Source organism: Gigantopelta aegis, unplaced genomic scaffold, assembly GCF_016097555.1.
Source record: "Gigantopelta aegis isolate Gae_Host unplaced genomic scaffold, Gae_host_genome ctg3915_pilon_pilon:::debris, whole genome shotgun sequence".
Taxonomy (NCBI): Eukaryota; Metazoa; Mollusca; class Gastropoda; order Neomphalida; family Peltospiridae; genus Gigantopelta; species Gigantopelta aegis.
Window position 1 is genome coordinate 10,139 of NW_024533579.1, and position 25,505 is coordinate 35,643.

At 36.0% G+C, this 25,505-nt stretch overlaps 1 protein-coding gene across 1 annotated transcript; it reads right to left on the reverse strand.

Annotated features, from left to right (window-relative positions):
* Window positions 1–1,244: 1,244 nt before the first annotated feature.
* Window positions 1,245–23,239, reverse strand: LOC121392484. The gene is made up of 10 exons (XM_041523680.1): window positions 23,233–23,239; window positions 22,696–22,829; window positions 16,169–16,292; window positions 15,678–15,824; window positions 12,985–13,218; window positions 9,999–10,145; window positions 8,811–9,011; window positions 4,562–4,643; window positions 3,561–3,695; window positions 1,245–2,800 (listed from the first exon to the last, which is right to left on the reverse strand). The coding sequence occupies exons 1-10, from the start codon at window positions 23,237–23,239 to the stop codon at window positions 2,227–2,229; spliced, it is 1,785 nt and encodes a 594-aa protein (XP_041379614.1). The 3' UTR covers window positions 1,245–2,226.
* Between the last annotated feature and the right edge of the window lie 2,266 nt (window positions 23,240–25,505).

Sequence of the window (25,505 nt, forward strand, 5' to 3'; positions counted from 1 at the left end):
GTCGATTGCTTTGTTTCAAATTGGCAAGACTACTCAGAGAGAGAGAGAGAGAGAGAGAGAGAGAGAGAGAGAGAGAGAGAGAGAAACAGAGACAGAGAGACACACACACAGACAGACAGAGAGACAGACAGACGACAGACTGTCTGTGTTATAGACAGAGAGAGAGGGACAGACAGAGAGAGACACATGCACAGAAAGAGAGACAGACAGACAGATATAGAGAGACAGACAGACAGAGAGAGAGAGACAGAGACAGACAGACGAGAGAGAAAGAGAGAGAGAGAGAATGAGACTCCACCACAATGACAGAGGTTGTATTATTTATCTAAGTCATATATAACAAAGGAATCAATGTTTTAACAGAACTTTATTAGGAGTATAAATCAATAATTCGTAAGACTATATTCAGCTCTATTTACAAAATGTGAATCACACAGACAGACACACACATACGTAGACACACACAGACAATACACACACACACACACACACACACACACACACAATGTGATGGTATCTGTCTTTGCCATATTTACAAAACGTAGAGTCTAGCTTGTATTATTATCCAGATGGACACACCACATTTGGATATTTTCTCTTACTGCTGTCTTTACAAAACCTGTGTTGCCTATCTACTTATACATCGTCCAGTGTCTGCTACAAAGGATATGAATACATTCTGCTTCTGTTATATTTACAAAGCAGTTATTACGTAGTTTGAAATTTGCTATCACACAGTATATATATATATATATATATATATATATATATATATATATATATATATATATATATATATATATATATATATACAGTCTATAGATGCCTATAGGTAGCACTAAACCAAATAACTCCCGGCTGGTTCGAGGTGCACTGAACTTTTGATAGAGAAGTGAACACCACAAGTCCTGTGGTTGGTGATAACTGTGAGTGTGTTGATACGCTGTAGGTAGCCACATATGTTACTATTATCATCTATGGGATTTGATTTGGTAGTATACACCCTGTAATATTCAAGATTATAGATTGTTTCGTTATAAATATATTCTTTGTAAAAACATTTGTTAGTAGATCTGCTATATTTACAAAATGTATTATCTGGCTTGTATCAATATAAACGGTGTGTTTGTTTTGTTTAACGACACCACTAGAGCACATTGATGTATTAATAATCGGCTATTGGATGTCATTTTGACAGTAGTAGACAGGAAACCCGCTAATTTTTTTCAATTAGTAGCAAGGGATATTGTATATGTCCATCCCACGGACAGGATAGCACATACCACGGCCTTTGATATACCAGTTGTGGTGTACTGACGGGAAAGAGAAATAACCGGACCGTGCATCAGGCGAGCGCTTTATCATCCCGCCCCCAATATAAACGGATTGCGATATTTACAACCAAAAAAATATTATTGTGATATATATATATATATATATATATATATATATATATATATATATGTGCGTGTGCGTGTGCGTGTGTGTGTGTTCGTGTGTGTGTGTGTGTGTGTGTGTGTGTGTGTTTCATGCTTGTAAAGATTGTATCAATATAAATGTATTCTCCGTCACATTGTTTGCTTGTACAAAACATGTATTAAGCAGATTGTATCAATATAAATATATTCTACTTTTTCACAAAATTGGCTTGGCCCACAGCTTTGTCATATTCACAAATAATATAGTTGTATCATCTAGACTGTATCAATATAAATTTACACTTGTGTCGCAGAATGTGCCTGTGAGTTTGCCATATTCACAAATAATATAGTTGTATCATCTAGAATGTATCAATATAAATTTATACTTTTGTCAAAGAATGTGGCTGTGAGTTTGCCATATTCACAGAACATAAACTAGTATTATTTATATTGCATCAATATAAATGTATTCTATGTAACAAAATTGCTTATTGTGTAGGTAATGCGTATTCGCAAAGGATATTGTCTAGATTGTATCAATATAAATGTATTACAATGTATATGTCATATATTAAGCTTGGCGTATGTTAGCCACAGTTACAAAACATATATTATCTAGATTGTATCAATATAACTGTATCACAGTGTATCATATGTCACATACTTAGCTTGGCCTATGTTGGTCATAGTTACAAAACATATATTATCCAGATTGTATCAATATAAATGTTTTATCTGTTACAGAATGTGTCTAGTCGGGGGGTTTGCAACATGTATAACTATGTTTTATCTCACGTACACACATCTACTGTGTAGCAATGTGGCTGTATTCTGGATCATACAGCTCTGGTACGTCATCTGACCCGTCCGTATGGTTGTACATATCCTCGTCTTCAAATCTGTCTCCTTTGATGTGGCTGTATGTCTCATTGTCCGTCCGTCCGTGTGGTGCCGGTTCTGTCGTGTTGTACAGATCTCCAGTTATCTCGGCTGCACCAATGTGGCTGTAGCTTAGATCTACGTTTCTGTCTCGCTGTGTCTCGTGCAGAGTGTTGTATTCATCAGAAGCTTTCTCTGCTGGACATTCCAGTTCATAGGCATCTGTTTCTGGTCCAGAGTCACCTGGACCCTCCAGTTCAAAGTAATCACCAGGACAGGCGTAACTGGACGAATCTGCTGCATAAGCCGTTTCTGGCTTTGCGTCATCTGGACCCGCCAGTTCGTAGTCATCACGTGGCCTGACGCCATTGGGTAGATCCGCTAAATCACGAGTTCCCTGTAGTGCGTCATCTGCAGCAGCAAGGTCGTAGTCGATGGATGAAACAGCGATTGGACCACGCAAGGCTTTCGTGTTTGGCTGAGCACAGTATGCCACACTTCTAAAACAAACAAAAAAAAGGGAAAAAAGAAGAAAGAACACAGAAAATTAATTTTAAGCATATTAAAGTCATGACTTCCAATTATTGCTGATAAAAACGAATGGTGTGAATTAATACCCGTACTATGTCTTGGCAGAAACGAACAGTACACGTGGTTGGCGAACATTAATTGGGTATCTGAGAGTAGGTGGGTAAGGACGTGTTTCTGCAGACTAACTATCTAATAGAAAATAATCTGTATTAACAATGTGGCCAATTATACTAAAGCCACTTGAATAAAATTATTTAAAAAAAATCCTTAGTCATATTTTGTCCCTTCTGTTTTACTATATAATTATTTATTATTATTATTTTATTTTTTTTAAATATAGACGTTTGATGATATATTCGAAATCAACTGCATACAATTCGCCCGTCGTGACAATTGCTTTTGGAAATGGAGGAATAATGAACCGTTGTATCATAAAACAATATATGGTCGCATAAAACTCGAAAACATCATATTTCATGCACACGGTGCACGTGACTTTTCAGCAATGATATATGCAATAGAGCACGCATTTGAGCTAAAATAAATGAAAGTGAATGGTAGTTTTACATAGTGTGCAATTAGCAGGTGTTAGGTGCAAACCGTATGGTAAGTATGAAACTTTGTCAGGAATATTATAAAACAAATCTGATAACCGTATTCTTATTAACATGGGTTAGTTGTTATTCACACACTATTTAAAATATAAATGTCAAGTTTAAATTGACATACTCATATTGGATTCTGTTGTTTGCATTGTTGTCATATTGCTCATAGGTGTTAGGTACTGAGGTTGTAGCATGGACTGGTGATGCAGCTCTTCTTTGATCATCCAGTTTAGCGGACTTGAAAAGAAATCTCTTGCTTCTACAATACACAAATATGCATGTACGTATGGATAACCATTACAATGAAACACCGTAATAAAATTTCAATACTAATTTCTATATCTGTATGTGTGAATGTCTACAAACGTTTTTTGTTTTTGTTGTTTCTCTTTTCTTTTCTTTTGTAAACGTGTACTATAAGTCAGTAATAAAACAGCTCAGATAGGCATTTAACAATCAAATAAGCTTCCATTAGAAGAAGAAAAAAAACACCAACATCACCACAAAGCCAAATAACTCATTTGCATATGAATAGTCCATTGGCAGAATGTTCGAAGTCACATTTTAAAGTTTTGAAACAAATAATTTTAAAGTTGATTCTGCTTGAATGTGTTCACATGCATAGCACATCAACAAAACGTTCGAAAATGTGCAGATACTTGACCGCTATTGGCTAAAACAGTCACGTGTTGGTTTTTTACCGTGAATTGTAAACCTAGGACTTTAACCAAGAAAACTTAAACTTTCAACCTACATACTACTGGACCCTAATCAGTTTAACCTTCTCACAAAATCACAATAAAACCCTGTTGTCGATATATTAGGATAATGAAAAAATCTCCATTTTACGAAAATGTGACTTGATAATTTTGCCTGTTAACACATCTGACGGTTCGTAGTAACAAAATAACATTATTAAACATTTTTGATTAATTAAAATATATTTGTTATATTTATTTAAAAAATCAGTTTCCTAGAAATCGTCATTAGGCCATACAAAAACAAAGATAATTAAATATTTTCTGGCTCTTTGTTTTCAAATCATTGAAGGAGGGAATATTTATTTATTTATTTATTTCATTTATTTATTTATTTATTAGATAAAATAGTTCACTGAGGTAATACCTTTTCATCCAGATAAGAACAACAACTCCAGCTAAAACCAGCAGTGCTATTATGCCCACTGCAACACCAGCAATCATGCCACCTGGAAACATGAATATGTATTAATCGTACAATTGTTATGCAAACACTTGTAAACAGGTTTTGACGTTGTAGTACAATTGTGCATATGGCAAAATGTATGCTGTGGTGATAAAACGCCTATTCTTTCGTATACGAGTTGCTGAGGTATTTTCCCAATTCATTTCAAAGACATTCCTGGCAATACAATACCTTTTTTTGTAACGTCGGTGCTAGAGAAACCACACACAAGAGCATTCCTTCTGCACAAAGTATCTTCCTGCCTTCGTTAGTAGTGATAATCACTATGTAAATGTGCCCCACTAAAACTAATAATTATCTTTGATGAACCTATATAATACCCTGTTCATAATTTTGTTTAAGATATCACTTTTATTTTAACTATAACTGATATAGCGTCGACGAAATGCATGATGCTATATGAAATCCCCTTACCCTTGGTATTTTATTGCATGTGCAATGATTTATTCACGACTGGTTTAATTCTTGCCAGGCCCTTCAAATACACGAATGTTTAGTAAGTGGTTTGGATTGGACTTATAAGCACGAGTATCCTAAAATATTAGTCATGGATACTAGTATGCATTGCAATACTAGTACTTTAATATGAAAGGTAAAAGTATGATTAAATACTAGTTATCCGATACCCATTAGTAACTTAATTCAAACCGAACATATAGCACTCAGACCATGTCTGCAAGATGAAAGATAACACTAAAAGTAATATACAAGTCAAATATCGCGCTCAACGTAATTCATTTTATTATCCATATGGTTCAAGATATTCAGGGAAATATAATCAGTATGACACATATGTGTCATAATCATTTTTTTTGCACATCGAATGACGTCATTTTGGGAATCGACGTCATAACGTAATGTAGCTTCTCCAGTCTCAGCTCAGTGTAATCGCTTACCAAAATGACGTCATTTCGTCATATCTTTCTAGTTACGTTTGAAACGTTTTGACATGGTCCTTGTTATTCGTAAAACAATATATATATATATAGATATATATATATATATATATATATATATATATATATATATATATATTAAAAATAATGTGGATAATAAAGATTATTACACTCGCGTGTGAATCGTACTGATTTTACACTCGCTCAGGCAATACAAGAATCCTGACAGTCGTTTTGTAAAATCAGCATGGCACACAAGCTTGTGTAATAATCTCTATTTATTACATACCTATTCAATCTTACTATAGTTATAAAGACATTTTCAAACCGTGTAATAAATTTATTTTGTATTACACATATGTAAGAGCCTTTTATTTACTGACGTCATATATGATTTACAAATTACGTCACATCGTATTTGAAACATTACACAAGGCTGCCGCAGAATATGATTCTTAACGTTAAGCAAATCCAAGAAAGCAGTTTTGATAATAGATTTAGCAAAGTGTTGTTATGACGTTAAATTAAAAACCGTTTTTGTAAAAAATAAAAGATGGTATGTAATAAATACATAACTTCACATACGTTGTTTTCGTTTCCTATTTATTGCACGAGTTTATTATGCGAAAGAACATATATTCTTGAGCAAAATAAACTCGTGCAATAAATAGGAAGCGAAAACAACGTATGTGAAGTTCTTCATATTTATTACCCATATGGTTAAAAATGTCTTGGTACATATCAAAGTGATACGTCCCACTAGAACGCCAAGTGGGACGTAACACTTCAACGTCATATGATGACGTCATCGATTGGCGCACTACAACCTTACAGGAACGTCAACCAAACGAGCTAAGTAATGTAAATTAAGATCGATTATGGGTAATAAATAGGATATTAAACTCGCTACCAATTCGTATCACGTTTATGTCTCTCGCGAAATAATTTCCATTGTCACTCGTTAAAGCTCGTGACAATTAAACATTATTTCACTCGGGACATAAACATGATACGAAATGGAAGCTCGTTTAATATTCTATAATTAGTATCCACATAGTTTAAGATATACAGGGAAATATAACCAGTATGACACGTCATAATTATTTCATGTGCACAACGAATGATGCAATATTGTGAAGCGACATCATAACATAATGCAGCTTCCACAGTCTGAGCTTTGTGTAAACGCTTATCAAAATTACGTCATTTCGGAAAATGACGTCGTTTTGTCGTCTCCTTATTTACGTTTGAAACGTTTTGGCATGGCCCTAGCTTGTTATTCATAAAAAAAAAATGTTATAGTTAATATTAATAATAAATACATTATTACACTCGCGTGTGAATCGTAGAGTTTACGAAACTCGTCCCAGGATGCATGTATTACCTCGCTCTTGTTCGGGCAATACAAGAATGGTGACACTCGTTTCGTTAAATCATTACGACACTCAAACTCGTATAATAATCTGTATGTAACTAACCACACATTAATAACAAAGGTAATTCACCCTAAAAAACAATTACGATAATATGCGTTAAACTACTCACCAGTAATAACCCAAACAAAAGAGAGAAAAAATGAATGTGTTAATATAGAAGCCGTAACATGAATGGCAATTATGCATATGCCACTAGTGTATTCAATACGGTATCTCTGCACAAGTCTGATTCCTAAAGAATTAATGATAGAGTTGTTGGGTATGTAACCACGACTATAGTTTTGACTACATTGCACAGGGGTGGGAGGTAGCCTAGTGGTAAAACGCTAGTTTGAGTCGCGGTCGGTCTGGGATCGATCCCCGTCGGTGGGCCCATCGGGCTGTTTCTCGTTCAAGCCAGTGCACCACGACTGCTATCCTGTCTGTGGGATGGTGCATATAAAAGATGCCTTGTTACTAATGGAAAAAAGGTATTTAACCAAATATTTGACATGCAATAGCCGATGATTAATAAATCAATGTGCACTAGTGGTATCGTTAAACAAAACAAACTTTAACTTTTAACATAGAAGATCTGTTGTTCACCAAATGGAACTCTGGGAGGACTGCCATTTTATAGTCCAGTAAAAAGAAAATAAAACTGTAGATATTATAGAGAACTATCTTGAAGGCAAATTAACTTTAAAAATTATTACAACATATAACATTTACAATTCGTTTATGTAAAAAACAAACACGACTATATAATGATATTACATCTCATATAAAAGAAATATCTTAAAATATCAATGAAATAAAAGTGTTATCAGTTACTCGGTGACGATAACATATTTTAGAGTGAAAATTTCACTATTTCACTCTAAAATGTGTTATCGTCACTGTAGAAAGAGTTATCTTCACTGTAAGAAAGCCGGACCTATTTTGCTGCTGGCATTTTAAAAATAAAGTTCAATTGCCAAAAGTGATATAATAAATAGAAAATTTCATGGGTTTTTTTATCAAAAATGATTTATATCTCAACTCGTGAAGTTTGCAATTATGTCACACACATCGTGCAAGCGCGACTCGTGAGATATGATTGCAAACTTCACTCCACTCGATGAGATATAAATCATATTTGACCAAAAAAAACAAAACATGAAATATCCTCTATGTATTAAACACTCACCAACTCACGTGACCTTTGCCAAACCATTCCGTGTAAATACCATCAGATTTTAAAGGTTACGTTTCTTTCTTTGTTGGTGGGGTGTTAAGGGTTGTTTTTGTTTTTTGTTGTTGACAAAACGATAAAGGTAACTACTGGAACAGTCACTACATGTGCAGTTCTACCTTTGCCAGTTACTATTAACGATCGCTTACTTTAGCATCCGCGTATTTATCTTCCTACAAATATTAACAGTCAAGAGTTTATTGAAAGTGAGAGTTAATCTACATATTATAAACATACAATCTGATGGGATAACCCCTTTTTGCGTATCATATGCTAAAAATAGCTCTCTTGTCATCTGTCAAGTGTTTTACATCGAGGCGTTTCCGAAAAAAAATACTATTAAAAAATGATTGCGTTTTTAAAAAAAACATTTATTAACTATCGGATATATTAATATAAACACTATTCCCTTCATACATCTAATTAAAATGTGCCTTTACTGGGGCACTTTACACGAAACATTCATTTACTTTGGAAATTGTTTTGTATGTTTGAGCTGGCGTCAGTTTAACACCTAATGATACGTTTTATATGAGTCTTGGCATTTCTCATCAGATCGACTTTGACACAAACTGATCATGACGTTTTATGCGATTGTGACCTACTAGAATCACTTTTCGGTCTCATCTGTCTCTGTGATTCAGTTGTTCCAGCTATTGCCTGTGTAGACTTTATGTTTCCTGTCTGGCCTGATTGGGAACTACTCGTCTCGGTAGACACGACAGGCGTTGTTGTAGACATCGCAGGAGATGTTGAATGCACTTTGGCTGACGTTACGATAGACACCGTTGTTGTTTTTGGTGTGTCTGAAATATTGACATAAACCACACTGTACGTGTTCTGTATTAGGCAGTGAGGGAGGACGTAGTCCAGTGGTAAAGCCATCGCTTAATGCGCGGCAGGTCTGGCATCAATTGCCGTCAGTAAACTGGGTCTACTAGACCCATTCGACTATTTCTCGTTCCAGCCAGTGCATCATGACTGGTGTATAAGTCCATGGTATGTGCTATCCTATCTGTGGGATGGTTTCCTTTAAACAAATATTTCTTGCTACTAATGGAAAAATGTAGCGGGTTTCCTCTTTAAGACTATGAGTCACAATTATCAAATATTTGACATCCAATAACCGATGATTAATAAATCACTGTGCTCTAGTGGTGTCGTTAAACAAAATAAACTTTAATTTGTCAATATACTTTAATTACCAACACCCAACCAGCGAGTTTACATTCATCTTCAGCTTAATCAATACAACAAACGTGTTCAACATTTGGGATCTTTTATGTTTATGGCGGCATGTACATGTAGCTGAATGGTAGAGCTTTCGCCTCAGGTGCGTTGGGGAGCAGGGTCAAATACGCTCAGTATAATACTTTTTTCTTTTTCCGTTCAAAGGTCGTGGTATGTATTGTCCTGTCTGTGGTAAATTGCATGCACAAACTCATCATTTCTTTAACGATAGGAACAGTCTATGACAGCAGTGGGTTTCCCTTTCCACCCACCCCCACCCCACCAAGTGGTACAATAAGCATATATTACATACCAAACTGCCGTAATTTAAAATGTTTTGACGTCTTGTTAAACGAATAATAATTTCCTGTTTGTGTTGCTATTATTATTGTTATTGTTATGTGCATTGTCGTTGGTGGCTACTGTCTCATTACAACAATAAAAGCCCAATATATATATTGACAAAATAAAATATAGTAAAAATTAATGTACCGCAGTAAAACATATGATGATGATTGAATACTAGAAGATACAATCTTCTGAACCTTTGATATTAAACTCACATATTTGACAAACAGCCTTCAGCTTCCTCCAGCATGATAGCCGTACATGTTTTATATGTATACGTCCTCCATAGTAAGATTTGTACACAGCGATGCATTTGGGTTTAGTGTCATGTCCCTCAATACGTTTATCCGGTATATCCGTACCTGGGAAATAAGTGTGGCATATTAATTGTAAAAATAACGTAACAGAGACTAGGTTCAGATACAAATGCAAATACATCCGTGGGAATAAATCCTCGAGAGGGTTAAACAACGTAATGGATCCCGGACAAGTAATTTATTGTACATATTTAGAACAAAGGTGGGGGGCATTTGCATAATTACACCAAAAGAAAACAAAAAAAAAGTAATTTATTTATACAATCCGCAATACAATTAAAACAAGCATTCTGAGAGTACTGCTAAAGCAATACATGTCCCCTACTGGACCCAACAATTGTTCGTATCTCTTAAATTCAAGGGCCAAACCTCTATGTAAAGTGGGTAAATCACCATGAAAGTTAAACTTGATCAGTAACAGTACATGGTACTATGTTGGACAGACAGACGGACAGACAGTAGGGGACTAGTAACAATTATATGCATGCATCAATGCGTGTTTACATACCAAAATACATACACCCATACCTACAAGAACGCATACATACATTCACACAGTTACAATGTACATACACACATCTCCAAATATCATACATACATACATACATACATACATACATACACACATACATACATACATACATACACACACACATACATACATATTACATTCAGACATTTATCCTAGACTTAATATGCATGCCACTGACCCATTTGATATTTACCATTATTAATTATTTTAATAATGTTTTGCTGTCAGTGGGTCATTTGTTTACAACCAACAAGACCTGTATCGTCCGTGACCCTGTTTCGGTGGTTTCATCGTTTGTGCTCAAGGGTACGTACATTTGAAGATTTCTGATGTTGTTGACTTTTGCATGGGGAAAGTAAACAAATGTCTTTCACATTCACAGAAATGTTCGTAAAAATAAGGTTTAAACGAGCAAAGAAAGCAATCTCGAACTTAACCCACTCATAAACACTGCACATTTCTTAAAATCCCTTTTCTATGATTTTCGAAGACTCTTATTTAAAAGAAAACGTATTTTTAAAAACTATTTTTGTCTGTTCTCAGCTGTACTGCTATTTTGTTATTGAAGTCACATGATTGTCACGGCGTCTGCTGGCAAAACTCTCTTTACAGATACTTGCCAAAAATATATGGTCCGTATATGTTTTAACATAAATGTATTTCTGCATATCTGTTTGTATATTTATTAAAACTACGAATGCAACTTATATGTTTTAAAGGGACATTCCTGAGTTTGCTGCATTGTAAAATGTTTCCGACTAATAAAATATTTTTACGATTAAACTTACATATTAAATATATTTTCTTGTTTACAATATCAGTGTCTGTATATTCAATGTGTTCTGGTCGTCTTAATGTTTGTAAGAAGCCCAAACTTGATTCTGTCTTCAAATAATTGCGTACGTACGAAAAAAAATATTTGGGAAATAAAATGAAATTTACGCTAGTACAAATATTTAAATAACAACATGATATACCTGAGCGTAACATTTTGATGAAATTTAGTTGAAGTGCGTGACGTCAAACTACATTTGTGCTAATCACGATAACGTCATATTACCGGTGAGGCGACTTCAGAACATTAATTTACTAAATATCGAATTAAAATGTTATTTTAGAAGTATTATAGGATAAATAGTATTCGCTACTCGTGTTTTTTAATGCGCCTCGACAAATACCGATTAACGTAGACTCGGTTGATATTTCCCATGTTAAAAACATTCGTGACGAATTCTCTATATACACACGCATACACGTCTACATTGCCTACACAAATAAACATCCATACTACATTCAGACATATACATACGCACACACATACACACGCACACACACACTCACACACACACACGCACACACACACACACACACACACACATACATACATACATACATACCAACATACAGGTGAGGCCAAAACGCATTTAAATATCCTCTGCGCCAGTGCTTTAGTATCTTTATATGTAATGGTCAAACCTGACATTACCGGTTGTACTATACCAAATAAAATTCCACCGGCGATCATGTTAACGTTTGTGTTTAAAAACACTATTTGTAATATATCAACCAAACTATGACCCATAAATATCAGTACTATAAACCCTACTTCAATGTCTTAACTGAAGAAAATGGTTCCTAGTTTCGCACAAAATGTGAGTACTTTTCTTTACAGGTACCCCATACATGTTTCGAGCACAAAACTACTTGACACAGTGGCACTAGATGAAATAAAATTGCAAACATGTTGTTGCCTAGATGAATCTATTTTTTTTACAACCAACAGACTCACATTTATCACCAATCAGTGGACTTGTGGTTTTAACTTCTCTATCAAAAGTTCGGTGCACCTCGAACTTTGACCCAGCCGGAAGTTATTTTGTTTAGTACTACCTCCATACTAGCCAGTGCCAGGTTTCTCTACTGTTCCATGCACATAAGAGGGATAGACTCTATAGTTTGCAGACTCTACGCATACAGTTATAGAGAATTTTTATAATATTAGTATCGATAGTCTAGAGTTTATCGTGCAAGTCTGCAAGGTGCGGGCGATTCAGTGCCACAGGTTCGAATCCCAGTAATAGCATGACACAATTTGTGAGACCTGATAAAAAGGATTTTATTATTCTCTTCCCACTGTGTCAATATTTATGTATATAATAGTAAAATCCGACATACATAAAATATATTGATACATTTTGTGATACTTCTTAAAATGCATCAAATGTAATATTTTTCATTACGTTTGACGTTTCAGCCATAAATATTTATAACTAAAAATAATCCCACAAATATAGTAGTTCAGTTTGAATGTTAGTCAGAACAAAGAAACAGAGACAAAGCGTTTCATATTACCATTGATCCATTTCCTCGTCACGTGTCGCTCGAGCCCAACCCAGTGGTCTGTCCAGTATGTGTCGTATATGTCGTACCAATTTGAAATAAGCGTTTTTAGTGCCTGCGTGGCATTAGTAGTCAGCTTAATCAGTTTGTTCCCACATGCGTCCATCGCATCTTCCCACGTTTCCTGTCCATATGATATGCACACTCCACTGACGCATTTGCGTCTATTGCCTGTAAACGCGTGTTCTATGGGAAACAAAATTCATGATACTGTATAATTATATTATTAGCTCCAGGAGTATGCTGCTCATTTCTACAATTTAATGGAAATCATATTCTGTGTTATTGAGGGGTCAATAATACCAACAAATGAGTACAAATGTCAGTGGCAAAATGTTTCATATATAATGGCCATTGGATATGTTAGTGATTTTGTTCCTTTTAAACAATCACTGATCCAAGGGTTGGGTGCAGTGTGAAGTAGGTGCATCAAAAACATCAAACAACATATCAAATGTTTAACGTATAAACTTGTTGCATTTATTTGTGTCTGGTAGGTGGCAGCCGGATACTAGGAGATATTTCTTCGATAGCTGTATATATAACATAATGCATATTCGTATGTTCGGTGTCTTTTATAAATTGGACCCCATCCATCCATTTTCCCTGTTAAAGGCATATTGTCACAGACCATTGACCTATTAAATGGCCTAACAAAGTATTACCTAAAAATATATTAATTTGATTTGTCCCTAAATGTACTTTATTCAACCATCTTCGTAGCCACCATACTCCACTTATTAATGATACTTCATAAAAATAATTGAATTATGGCAATGGTCTATAATTCAAAAACTAATATTGTCAACAGGGTTGACATGGATTTCACTCCATCGTGGTTAAGTTATGGTGATGCGATAGCTAGATTTGGTTTCGAAATGTTAATGTAATTTTCATTTATTATTCATTTTTAGAGAAATAAGGTTCTTAAATCTGTAACAGTATACCTTTAAATCCAAAGAATAAAATGATCTATTTTTAAAGTAACTGCAATCTGCAAATGTGTTGACTGACAAATGTCAAATAAATATAATAGTTTAAGTACTGTCCTCTTAAATATATATATATATATATATATATATATATATATATATATAATAATATATATATATATATATATATATATATATGTTCATTTCTGTTAATGTGTTAGGGTAAACACGAAAATATTATACTGTTTGATTCAAGGGAAATTGTGTTGCATGAAACCGAGGGCCAATAGTGCGCAACTCGCCACTTCACATAGGCTAAAAGCATCCCTAATTTGAATTAATGATTGCAAGGAAATCTATGAAGAACGAAATTATTGTTTGATTTCATAATGTTCTTTAATACATTATTTTTGTGTATATTACTTCGCTGTTAATTACATGTACATTTACTACATGAAATTTGATGAGGCAACAAATGTATCCACTTACGTGTGAGTCGTCTTCTATGTGTTAAAACGCACGTGCAACGGGATTTCCCTGGTCTAGATAAACGTCACACATAAGAGGCGCGAGGCAAACTTTAATTTTGTTCTTAAACGTTAAGTTTGCAGAGTTCTTTCTATGGCCAGTTTGCCCGTAGAATCCGAATCCGATGGAATTTGTGACGTAACAGGATATTTGATATCGGTTAATGGCAACAATTCAAAATGGCTGCCACAAACGACAATTCTGTAGCGTTAGGTTTATTGTTAATATACTAGGTGTTGTAATATATTATTTCATGTATTTTTCAGGGTGTTGGTCTCATATATGATGTCCAAAATGTGATTTGAATCATGGGTATTCGATATTTACTGGCAAGGTTACCTGTTGCTGTTTATAGAGTCATATTAATTTTGATTAATATCAAGGCTTCTAGAATTTTTACAAAATCCACTAGCCATGGGATCAGAGATTTGTAAACTTTACTAGCAATGATTAAAAATTCACTAACCCTACTTTACTTAATACAATTTTACTACTAATAATAATCAGATATGTTACCTAAAGAGGGAGATACAGAGCTTAAAAAAACTAACATTGGGGGGAGCAGGATATTCATATTTACAAAATAGACGTAACTGCAACATTTAACAAAAAACATTCACTAGCCATCGGGCATGGCAATAGTAGTTATTGACTTGACCAACATCGAATATCACTAGCCATGCGAGTGGGGCTACCATAATCTAGAAGCCCTGTTAATATGTTATATCCATTCTTCCAGGTGCAAGATCCTAGATGTACAAATTGGTTGAAGTTCTCGTTGTTTCTGTCCTATAGTTATGTGTTATACAGTAAATATATTCATAAATTACGGGTCACTTTGACGGTAAATTTTGATATTCATGCCTCATATTAAATTAGTGGCATCATATATGAGCTCATGATCCTGAAAAACAAAAGATATCATATATTAAAAGCTACAGTATATTCAAAATACATATAATGTTGTGAAAAAATGATACTTTTCAACCGCCATTTTGAATTTTTGCCATTAACCGATATGAAACATTATGATAGGTCAAAAATTCAATCAGATTTGGATTCTACAGACAAAATGGCCACAGAAACAACTCTGCTCCAGAAACGTTTCATACTTCGCCCAACCCTAATAATATCATCACATTACGTTGTACGCTTGACGAACAGTTTAGTTTCGAGATAACATACCTGGACATGCATAATTCGTCAAATAGGAAGAGCAGCTTGTGTCAAATTTCAGCTCGAAAAGATCGGCGCCATTAGCTTTCCAATAACCAGATAAATAACCACATGCGGCATAATTAGTAGGAACAAACGGTAAACGTTCAGGAATATCTGCAAAAACAAGTAATTTATGTGTTAACATGTCACTTTAAAAAAAAAAAAAGTAAACAAAAGAAAATATATATTTGCTTGTTTCTCTCTATCTCACATTTGTGGCGGCAGCGAATTTCCTATGTCTGAATATCTCTCTCTCTCTCTCTCTCTCTCTCTCTCTCTCTCTCTCTCTCTCTCTCTCTCTCTCTCTCTCTCTCTCTCTCTCTCGCTCTCTCTCTGTGTCTGTGCGTGCGTGTGCGTATGTAATTATACCCTCATGCATATAAACGAACTGTTTTGGTAGTTTTATTGCATTGTTTCAACCTAAATGGTTTATTTGTAGTTAAATATGTAAATCGCACTCAGTTCATAAACGGACATTGTCGTGTCACTTCCACAGAACTGATCATACGACCCAGGACATCGGACTTCTTCAACGTGCTTCGTTATAGCAATATCCCCGCTCAAACAATAACAATATTTGCCCTGGAAATAAAAACGTGTATATATTAAACAATATTTTTGAACATTGATACAAGTACCAGGTTATATGTTTTAGAAAATCATGACATAATTAAGCCGACTTGATACTAGTTAGTTGGCAACATCGACCTATCGTGCGGGGTGGGTGGGGGGGGGGGGGGGGGACACAAAAATATCCCGTTATACATGTCATCAAAAGATATACGTTTTAAACCCAGCAGTTTTATAGTGTTGAGTAAGCAAGCAAACATTTTATTTTGGAAAGAATTCGGATCGATCTGTGATGTCATGTCCAGTTTTATGCAATAAGTATGGATAAAAAGTACTTTTTGCATGACATTAGTAGTTATGTTTATCATATAATATCTTACATTTTCAGTGCAATCAAAGTATGTGATATTTTTCAGATCACATACTTTAAGAATTTGATAACTTTGCAAATTAGATGTAAATTAGTCGACGTCACGGCACTAGGTTTATTGACATTTAAGCAAACATACTTGGGTGACACTCCATGATTGACGTATGCATTCATAGTTATCAAATAAAAATATTTCAATAGCAATTTTACACTGAAAGCTGTTCAGCGTTCAGAAAATTAAAAAAACGTTATGCACTAGTTTATTTTGATGTAAGGACATCCAAAATGACGTGAATCGAGTTTGATGTCATTTCCATTCAAAAAGACACCGCGCCACATATTCTTACGTCATTTGAATATTTAGTAATGCCGGAATGGAATTAAAGTTGTGTGTACAGTTTACAAAAACGTTGTATTAAGCTTGAGATTATATGATAAAAAGATTACTGCCTTCGTGTGTTTCAGTATCGTCAATATCATATATTAGGAATAAAAATAATGTATTATATGCTCGCCAGGGGCTTGCAAAATACCATTTTCATTCCTAATATATGATATCTGGTAATAACCTCTATATCTACTGAAGTACAAATATGCTTATATTTTAATATTACGTCACTTATATATCAGAATAGATCATTTATACGCACATGAAATAGTTTCTATAAGCTTTTTTTTCCCTAAATACTCTACCGCATGTATGCACTTTGAATTTCGGTTCACTATGCCCCACTGTTGAAACAAAGGTTTGTTCATGCACTCTGAACTACGTGGATAAGTCCACCATTTTGAATTCAAGATGGAGTACATTTTTGCAGAAAAATATAGATAAAATTAATATAACGAATATTACAAGCTAAATATAGCTCGTGTATTCATTCTTGATGTTCCACCCCAATATAGACGTTTATAACATTAGCAAACTGTTACAGGTTACACTATACCACATAGAATACCACAGGTGGCAGTTAGTATATGCGATTAAAATAATACGTGTAACGTATGAACCAAACTTTAGCAATAAATATACATACTACACATCCCAGTACCACTTTGTTACGTATCCTTGTGCTTGAAACATGTATGGTATATCTGCACAACCATGTACCTTTCTGGGTGTTGTAAAACATCCTGTTATATACAGAATTAGCTATTTATTCAGTTAATACATTGGGGAGGTATAGTATTCTTATGTATGGTTCATAGTTATCATATATTGCATAAAGTATTTTTACCACTTACGTTAACATTGTAACCGATGGCATTATAATTAGTACAGTGCAACCTGTAATAATTTGCTAATGCCATAGATATCAATGTTGGATTTGAACTTTGAGACTGGTGAAGTATAACGAGCTACATGATTCGTGTATTATTAATTATATGCATTCCATGTGTATTTTTCTGTAAATAAATGGTCTATAAATAAATAAATACCGACGTGATCCAGAGTGCGTGAGAAAACCTTTTTACAGTTGTGGAGCATAGTGAACCAGTATTCAAAGTCAAACGGAAGGCATATAAAAGTACATGCACGCAGTAGTTCAGCCTAGAATATTGACTTCTCCTTATTAGCTACTTATTGTAATATATGTAGCAGAGTTGCGTGTAATAACTGTCCTTATCTCCTTATTAGCTACTTATTGTAATATATGTAGCAGAGTTGCGTGTAATAACTGTCCTTATCTCCTTATTAGCTACTTATTGTAATATATGTAGCAGAGTTGCGTGTAATAACTTTCCTTATCTCCTTATTAGGTGCAAAATATTAATAATTCTGACATAGTTGTTTTGTTATTTTATCTTTTTCTTTCTTTTTCACTTTTTTCACTATTTTTTTAATCGATATCACTGGATCACATTGAATAAATCGTTACGAATTGGATGTCAAACATTTTCTATGTCTTCAGATTTATGTCTTCAGAAAAAAATATGTAGAAAGTTGCCGTTAAAGGCGATACTATAATCACTATTCTTCATTAACTTCAACGTGTTTCCGTGTTTATAGCTAATTAAGGTCCAAGCACGCTGTCCTGGGTAAACACCTCAGCTATATGGGTTGTCTGTCCAGGACAGTGGGTTAGTTGTTAGTTGGTTAGTGGTTAGTGAGAGAGAAGAGTGTGTAGTAGTCTTACACCTACCCATTGAGTCGTTAAAAGTTAACGCTGTGTGGGAGCCGGTACCGGGTTGCGAACCCTGTAACTACCAGCCTTATGTCAGATGGCTTAACCATGACACCACCGAGGCAGGTATCACTATTCTAATATCTGCGCAAAGCAGTCAAATAGACATTGTAACAAGGTTGTGACCGCTACATGACGCACTGTCGTGCGCTTTCTCTACAGGTGATCACATCCATCCCCGGGCTCCGTTCCACGAAGTGATCTTAGCACTAAGTTCACCTTAAGTGCATAAGGTAGTTATACATTTAAGATGATCTTAGCGCTAATACTGTTTCATGGAACGGGGTCCAGGGCCATACATTCTTCCTGACCTGTATATAGGAAACATATATGATCTTTCCAAGTGGCATCATCGGTCACTTCATCGATAAATCGAGAATAATTTATGAGTGGCCATTAGATACCATTTATCTCACAACGAGTTGTTTTGAAATGTATCTAACGAGCGAAAGCGAGTTTGATACGTTTTTAAACAACGAGTTGTGAGATAAATTGTATCTAACAGACACGAATGTATTATGCTATTTCTTACATATCCCGAAAAAAAACACCCAGGTTTTAAGCAAATTTTAACATCTTTTTCGACTAAAACGTTATTTGCAGAACTTGCACATATAGCTGACTTACGCGTCACAGACACATGATTCCCAGGTTAACTATACGTCACAGTGTACTCGATTTCCACCCTGATTTTTTTATTGGGTGTACAGCATTGGTGAAGAGGGCCCCGTTCCACGAAGCGATCTTAGCCCTAAGATCAACTTAAGTGCATAGGGTAGTTATGCACTTAAGGTAATCTTAGGGCTAAGATCGTTTCGTGGAACGGGGCCCTGGTTATCACCTAGGAGCAGCCAGTCGTATGTCTTGATAGTCTGTGGGCCACCAAGACCCCCCCATCCCCCCCCCCCCCTTTAGGGATTTTCGGTCACCATGTTTTTCAGTTAGCCAGGACCCTCAGCTATCATAATCTGCTTGTTTGCCATAAAATTGATGGTGTGGGTAAGCGCCAGGGCTGTTGCCATGGCAACACAGTGATGAAACATTGGAATTTCAGAAAATGACATATCTATGTAACCAAGCAACCTAAAAACACAAAATAAGTGTCTATATATATATATAGTTTTGAAGCTGTCTAGTTGATTGCAATCATGACCTAGGTAATTTAAGGTCACGGTCATTACTCACGATCAAGGTCAATCTAAATATATGACTTTGTGGCAAACATGAATGTTTTGCTATGTGTTTAAATATTCAGTGTTCCTGAATTACCGGTTAAACATGGTCGTTGTCGTCGTCGTCATCAAACATATCCTCTTACATCATCATGACCATCATCAAACATATCACACATGATCAAGGGCAAACTAATTTTATGACTTCCTTTAGAAAAAGTGAATGTTTACTACATGTGTCTAGTATTCAGTGTTTCTGGAATGTCAATCAAATCTTAACACCATCACCATCGTCTTCGTTGTCATCATCAAATATGTCCTCTTGAATGTTGTAGTAGTCATTTCCACTATCCTTTTCGTCATCAACCTGTTCCAGTACCAAATCTACCAGATCATGTGGAAGCATTTTATCTTCTGACCATTAGTACACCAATTTGTCTCCTTTTAGTACCCATCCGTGACCATTTTCTGGCTTTGGCACGACTGGACATGCCATATCAGCTTGGTTCCAAATGAGAGCCTGATAGTTAGCACGTACAACATGCATCCTCAACGAGGATCTGCAATGTGGAAGCAAACTCAGGTCGATGCCACTCTTGCTGGATAGTAGGTGGTCCTTTGGTGTGTACCGTGTCATGAACATAGTATATCGGAGCTTGTTTATGTCCTTAACGCCTGATCTTGCCCTATACAAAAGACATGTGAATGCCTCCAAATCATCAAACTGTTCTGGAGTAAGAGTCGGGGTTGTACCTAAAGTTGTGAAGACAGGAATATATTGTGAGTTTTTCTGCAGCACACGTAGGGGTCCCACCTTGCCTTTACGCACAAATAAACTGATAGAATCACAGTCAGTGAAGGCAATGATCATCTTGTGCACGGCAACCTCCCCTTTTACAATCTCTGATCGGTTGACATCTTTGTGGTTGCTCATTTCATCATCCCCGATGCCAGCAGAATCAAGAGGTGCCTGTAGATATCTAGCTCTTGCATGCCGAGTGCTGCTCCACCTGTGATATGATGCCAAGTTACGACTGAAGTCAATGATTCCAGGACCATGCCCACTGGCATGGCGGTTGTAGGTTTGCTCTATTGTTATGTCAACAGCATTGCGAGAGTTAGGAATCTCGGACCGATTCTCACTCATTCCATTCTTCTCAAGAAGCTCCATAGCACCAGGATGTGTGTGTGTGGAAGGTTTAGAAGTACGTTCAAGTACAGTGATGTATACCTTGCATAGTTTGGCTTCTCTTGACTAAAAACGAGAGGACACATTGAATGTAGACAGGCCATGTGCAGGGTGATATCATTGGCCTTTGTAGCCAGCAGGAAACACATCAGAAGCCATGCCTTATCCATGTAACCTATCCAGAACTGTGGTGTTTTACCCTTTTCACCAGCACGCAACTTCGCCTTGTACGCATCATACTTCTGGATCCATTCCTTCCATTTGCGATTTTGCTTGACAGTGGACAAGTTTTCTGAATTTGGCTTTTTTGCTATATTGGACATTAACCTCATTTCCTATGGTCATGGAACCAATTAACAGTTTCTGAGCAAAACCTTGATCGTCTTTTTCAGGAGGAGGCTGACACCCGCATTATTCTTCACTGCTGTCATATTGCAACACACTGCACTGAATCAAGTGCCATCATAGTTCGGTCACCTGATACAGATGTGTTCCTGTTGCTTATGAAGTATTCACAGAATATCAGAATACCACTAATCATGGACACTGGTGTTGCAGACAAGCGACGGTTGATTGACATCAAATCAGCAGTCCAGGGCATTGGCAACGATCTTAACAATGCATTGCTCTCATTGCATGCCTTAACTGGCTGTGATTCTATCAGTTCAGTTGTGCGTAAAGGCAAGCCGGGACCCCTGCGTGTGCTGCGAAAAAAACCACAATATATTCCAGTCTTCACAACTTTCGGTACAACCCTGACTCTTACTCCAGAATAGTTTGATGATTTGGAGGCATTCACATGTCTTTTGTATGGGGCAAGATCAGGCGTTAAGGACATGAATAAGCTCCCATATATTATGTTCATGACACGGTACACACCAAAGGACCACCTACTATCCAGCAAGAGTGGTATCGACCTGAGTTTGCTTCCACCCTGAAGACTCTCGTTGAGGATGCATGTTGTACGTGCTAACTACCAGGCTCTCATTTGGAACCAAGCTAATACGGCATGTCCAGTCGTGCCAAAGTCAGAAAACGATCACGGATGGATACTAAAAGGAGACAAATTGGCTTGACCTTAAATTACCTAGGTCGTGATTGGAATCAACTAGACAGCTTCAAAACTATATATAGACACTTATTTTGTGTTTTGAGGTTGCTTGGTTACATAAATATGTCATTTTCTGAAAGTCCAATGGTTCATCACTGTGTTGCCATGGCAACAGCCCTGGCGCCCACCCCCACCATCAATTTTATGGCAAACAAGCAGATTATGATCGCTGAGGGTTCTGGCTAACTGAAAAACATGGTGACCGAAAATCCCTAAGGGGGGAGGGGGGGATGGTTTCGATATGTTGGCCCATAGACTATGAAATTGTTAATACGCGTACGTGTATACACAACTATGTGTTATCAAAAATAAAGCATGGTGTTCTCACCAACGGGTGTGTAAGAATACTGGATTCGTTATATAACAACTGTGTGTGCTTAATTAAATCACCTGTAAACCCACTGGTCCGCCCCCGCATTCCGTGTAACACCGATACGGCTCATTGTCTTGTATTGTGTTTCTTCCTCTTGTGTAGTTAGAAACATTCAATGATCCTCTGATCACAAACAGCAAAGACTGGTCCTCTGAAACGTACAACATATCATAGTTTGGTTGTGTCTAAGTTTTTGTTAGATCCAAATTATGTTGAGTTGTAATAGAACAGAAACACATGGAATTTGTTTCCGTGACCGTATGTTTATTAAACATGATAATTGATATAGAAATCGAAACAGTAATACATAACCTGAAAAGAAATAAAGCCCTTGGCATTGATGGTATTATTAATGAATAATTTATTTATTTTAAAGATATTTGTATGCAGTCAACTGGCTATAAGTGTGATGATGCCAATTTAAAACAAAAAGGTTATATATTAGATTACATTATCGTAAACTTAGTTAAGTTGGATGTTTTGGAAAACTGTTCACATCTATTATTAATCAGCTTTGTTAATTGTCATCTGTAATATAATGATATTAAACTTACGTTTCATAGCGCAGTAAATACAACCAGATATGTCATTGTAATAAATGTTTGTAGTGAAACAACCAGATTTATCTGGGCAGTAATTATATGCAATTTTATTGATTTTGTAAAGAAGAATTATTGGACACTTATGAAATTTGCATGTAATTATTTAAGATTAAATATTGGTAAACGTTATTAGTTATTTTAAAGTGTACGTAAAGAAATTATGAATTTGTATATGATAGTGGAACATAATAAGAGCAAATTGGGCATACCACGTTGAAAAGGAATTGATTATCTGGATTTGTGTGATTATTGGTTCAATCAAGATCTATATTTAAAATCCATTAGCTGCAATCAAACAAAGAATTCAAGACCAGAATGACCAACAAATAGAAAGAAATACAAATGCATTCAATCTGCAGTTTCATTAAGTACGGAAACCACTGCCGATGTTTTAATACAAATATATAAAAAGTTTCGTCTCGTTCGTAACAAATTTAAACTGGTAGATACAGTAATACTGACCGACATGTGTTTCATTATATTTTAAATTGTCCTCTATACAAGGATTTAAGACAAAAATACATTAAACCTTAATTAAGTGCAAAACAAAATGTCAAACGATTGTGTAATTGAAAAAATAGGTTCAATCAGAGTCCCAGGAACATACCTGAACTAGCTGGGCTCTCCAAGACAGGAGTTAATAGATGGCTGTTAGTGATGAGTGAGAGAGAAATCGGTGTTAAGTATTTTCTATGGTAAAGAGGAGTGACTTTCAACCTAATACTAAAACAATAATTTTCTTTTTCTTTTTGTCATGAGTCCCTGTTGATTCGCGGTACTTTATACTTTTATTAGAATATTGTAAAACTGCTTTGTAATTTTATTATATATTTCTTACCTACTTACCTACAAACGGTAGGTGACATATTACTTTAAAAATGGGGAAACTCCCAAATGACGCGACTTAAGGTTGTGCTATACCAAATAAAATCCCATAGGCGATCATGTTAACGTTTGTGTTTAAAAACACAATATGCAATATATCAACCAAACTATGACCCATAAATATCAGTACTACAAACCCTACCTCAAAGTCCGACGCCATATAACCGTAATTAAATGTGTTGAGTGCGTCGTTAAATAAATAATTTCCTTTTTCCTACTTCTAAGTATTAACTGAAGAAAATGGTACCTTTCATGCTCATTTCGGTATAACCAGATGTTTGTACAACACACCCCTAGTTTCGTACAAAATTTGAGTACTTTTTTACAGGTACCCATACATGTTTCAAGCACAAGGCTATTTGACACAGAGGTACTAGATGAAACTCATTTTATTTACACCCAACAACTTCGCCAGTTATCCCCAAATCCCCAGGACTTCTGGGGTCCTATTCTATATCAGAAGTTGCGGTGCAACCTCGAACTTTGACCCGGCCGGAAGTGTAATTATTTTGTTTTAGTGCTACCCTTAACAAGAGACCAACAGGGCCTGAGTATAACAGAAGACCATAATGGTGTACGTAGTATTGTGGTTGTTTCCTTGACGTTATTTTTTGTGTTTCAATTTGTTTCATAAAAACCTTACTGTTTCCATACCTGTCCACTTCCACGTGTGTACCCTTCCAGGGCACCGACCAGTACTAAAGTCCTGTAGACATTTTTTCTCCGAACATCGGACTATATTTTACCATGCGGCAAAAAACTCCATCCTCCCTCGTCGCCCGATTTCGCGGCGTTCCATCCACAAGACCTTTTCTTTAGTAGTAAACATACTGAAATAACTTGCGAAAAAAGGCTACGTTACTCTAATCAGAGTTAACATGTCTGTGGATACTCATTGTGATTACTGCATTCAGCTGAAAAGGCAGAGTGTTATAAAGATTTATCAATTTAACCAAATGTAACTTAAGCACCAGACGCACGCCACAACACACACAGCCGCACACAGAGAGAGAGAGAGAGAGAGAGGGGGGGGAGGGAGGAGGGAGAGAGAGAGAGAGGGGGGGTGGATACAGGTAAGGGATGAGGTTATATGTGTTTTTTTTTTTTTTTTATTTTTGGGGGGGGGGGGCGGGGGGGGGGGGGGGGGGGGGGGGGGGGGGGGGGGGGGCGGGGGGGGGGGGGGGGGGTGGGTCCCGGTTGGGGTTTTTTTGTTTTTTTTTTTTCGGGGGGGGGGGGGGGGGGAGGAGAGGGGGGAGGGGGGGGGGACAAAGGATAACCTAGGAAAACACTTAAACATTTCCTTGAAAATATATTTTTCAGAATCCATATAACTGCTTCAC

Bases quoted from the DNA above. Each gene is read 5' to 3' on its own strand.
- LOC121392484 (XM_041523680.1), bottom strand. The intron at 4,644-8,810 runs GTAGGTCACAAT...TCATGTTTCCAG, and splicing joins GAGACCGAAAAGTGATTCTA to GTGGCATGATTGCTGGTGTT. The intron at 2,801-3,560 runs GTATGTCAATTT...TGTTTGTTTTAG, and splicing joins AACAACAGAATCCAATATGA to AAGTGTGGCATACTGTGCTC.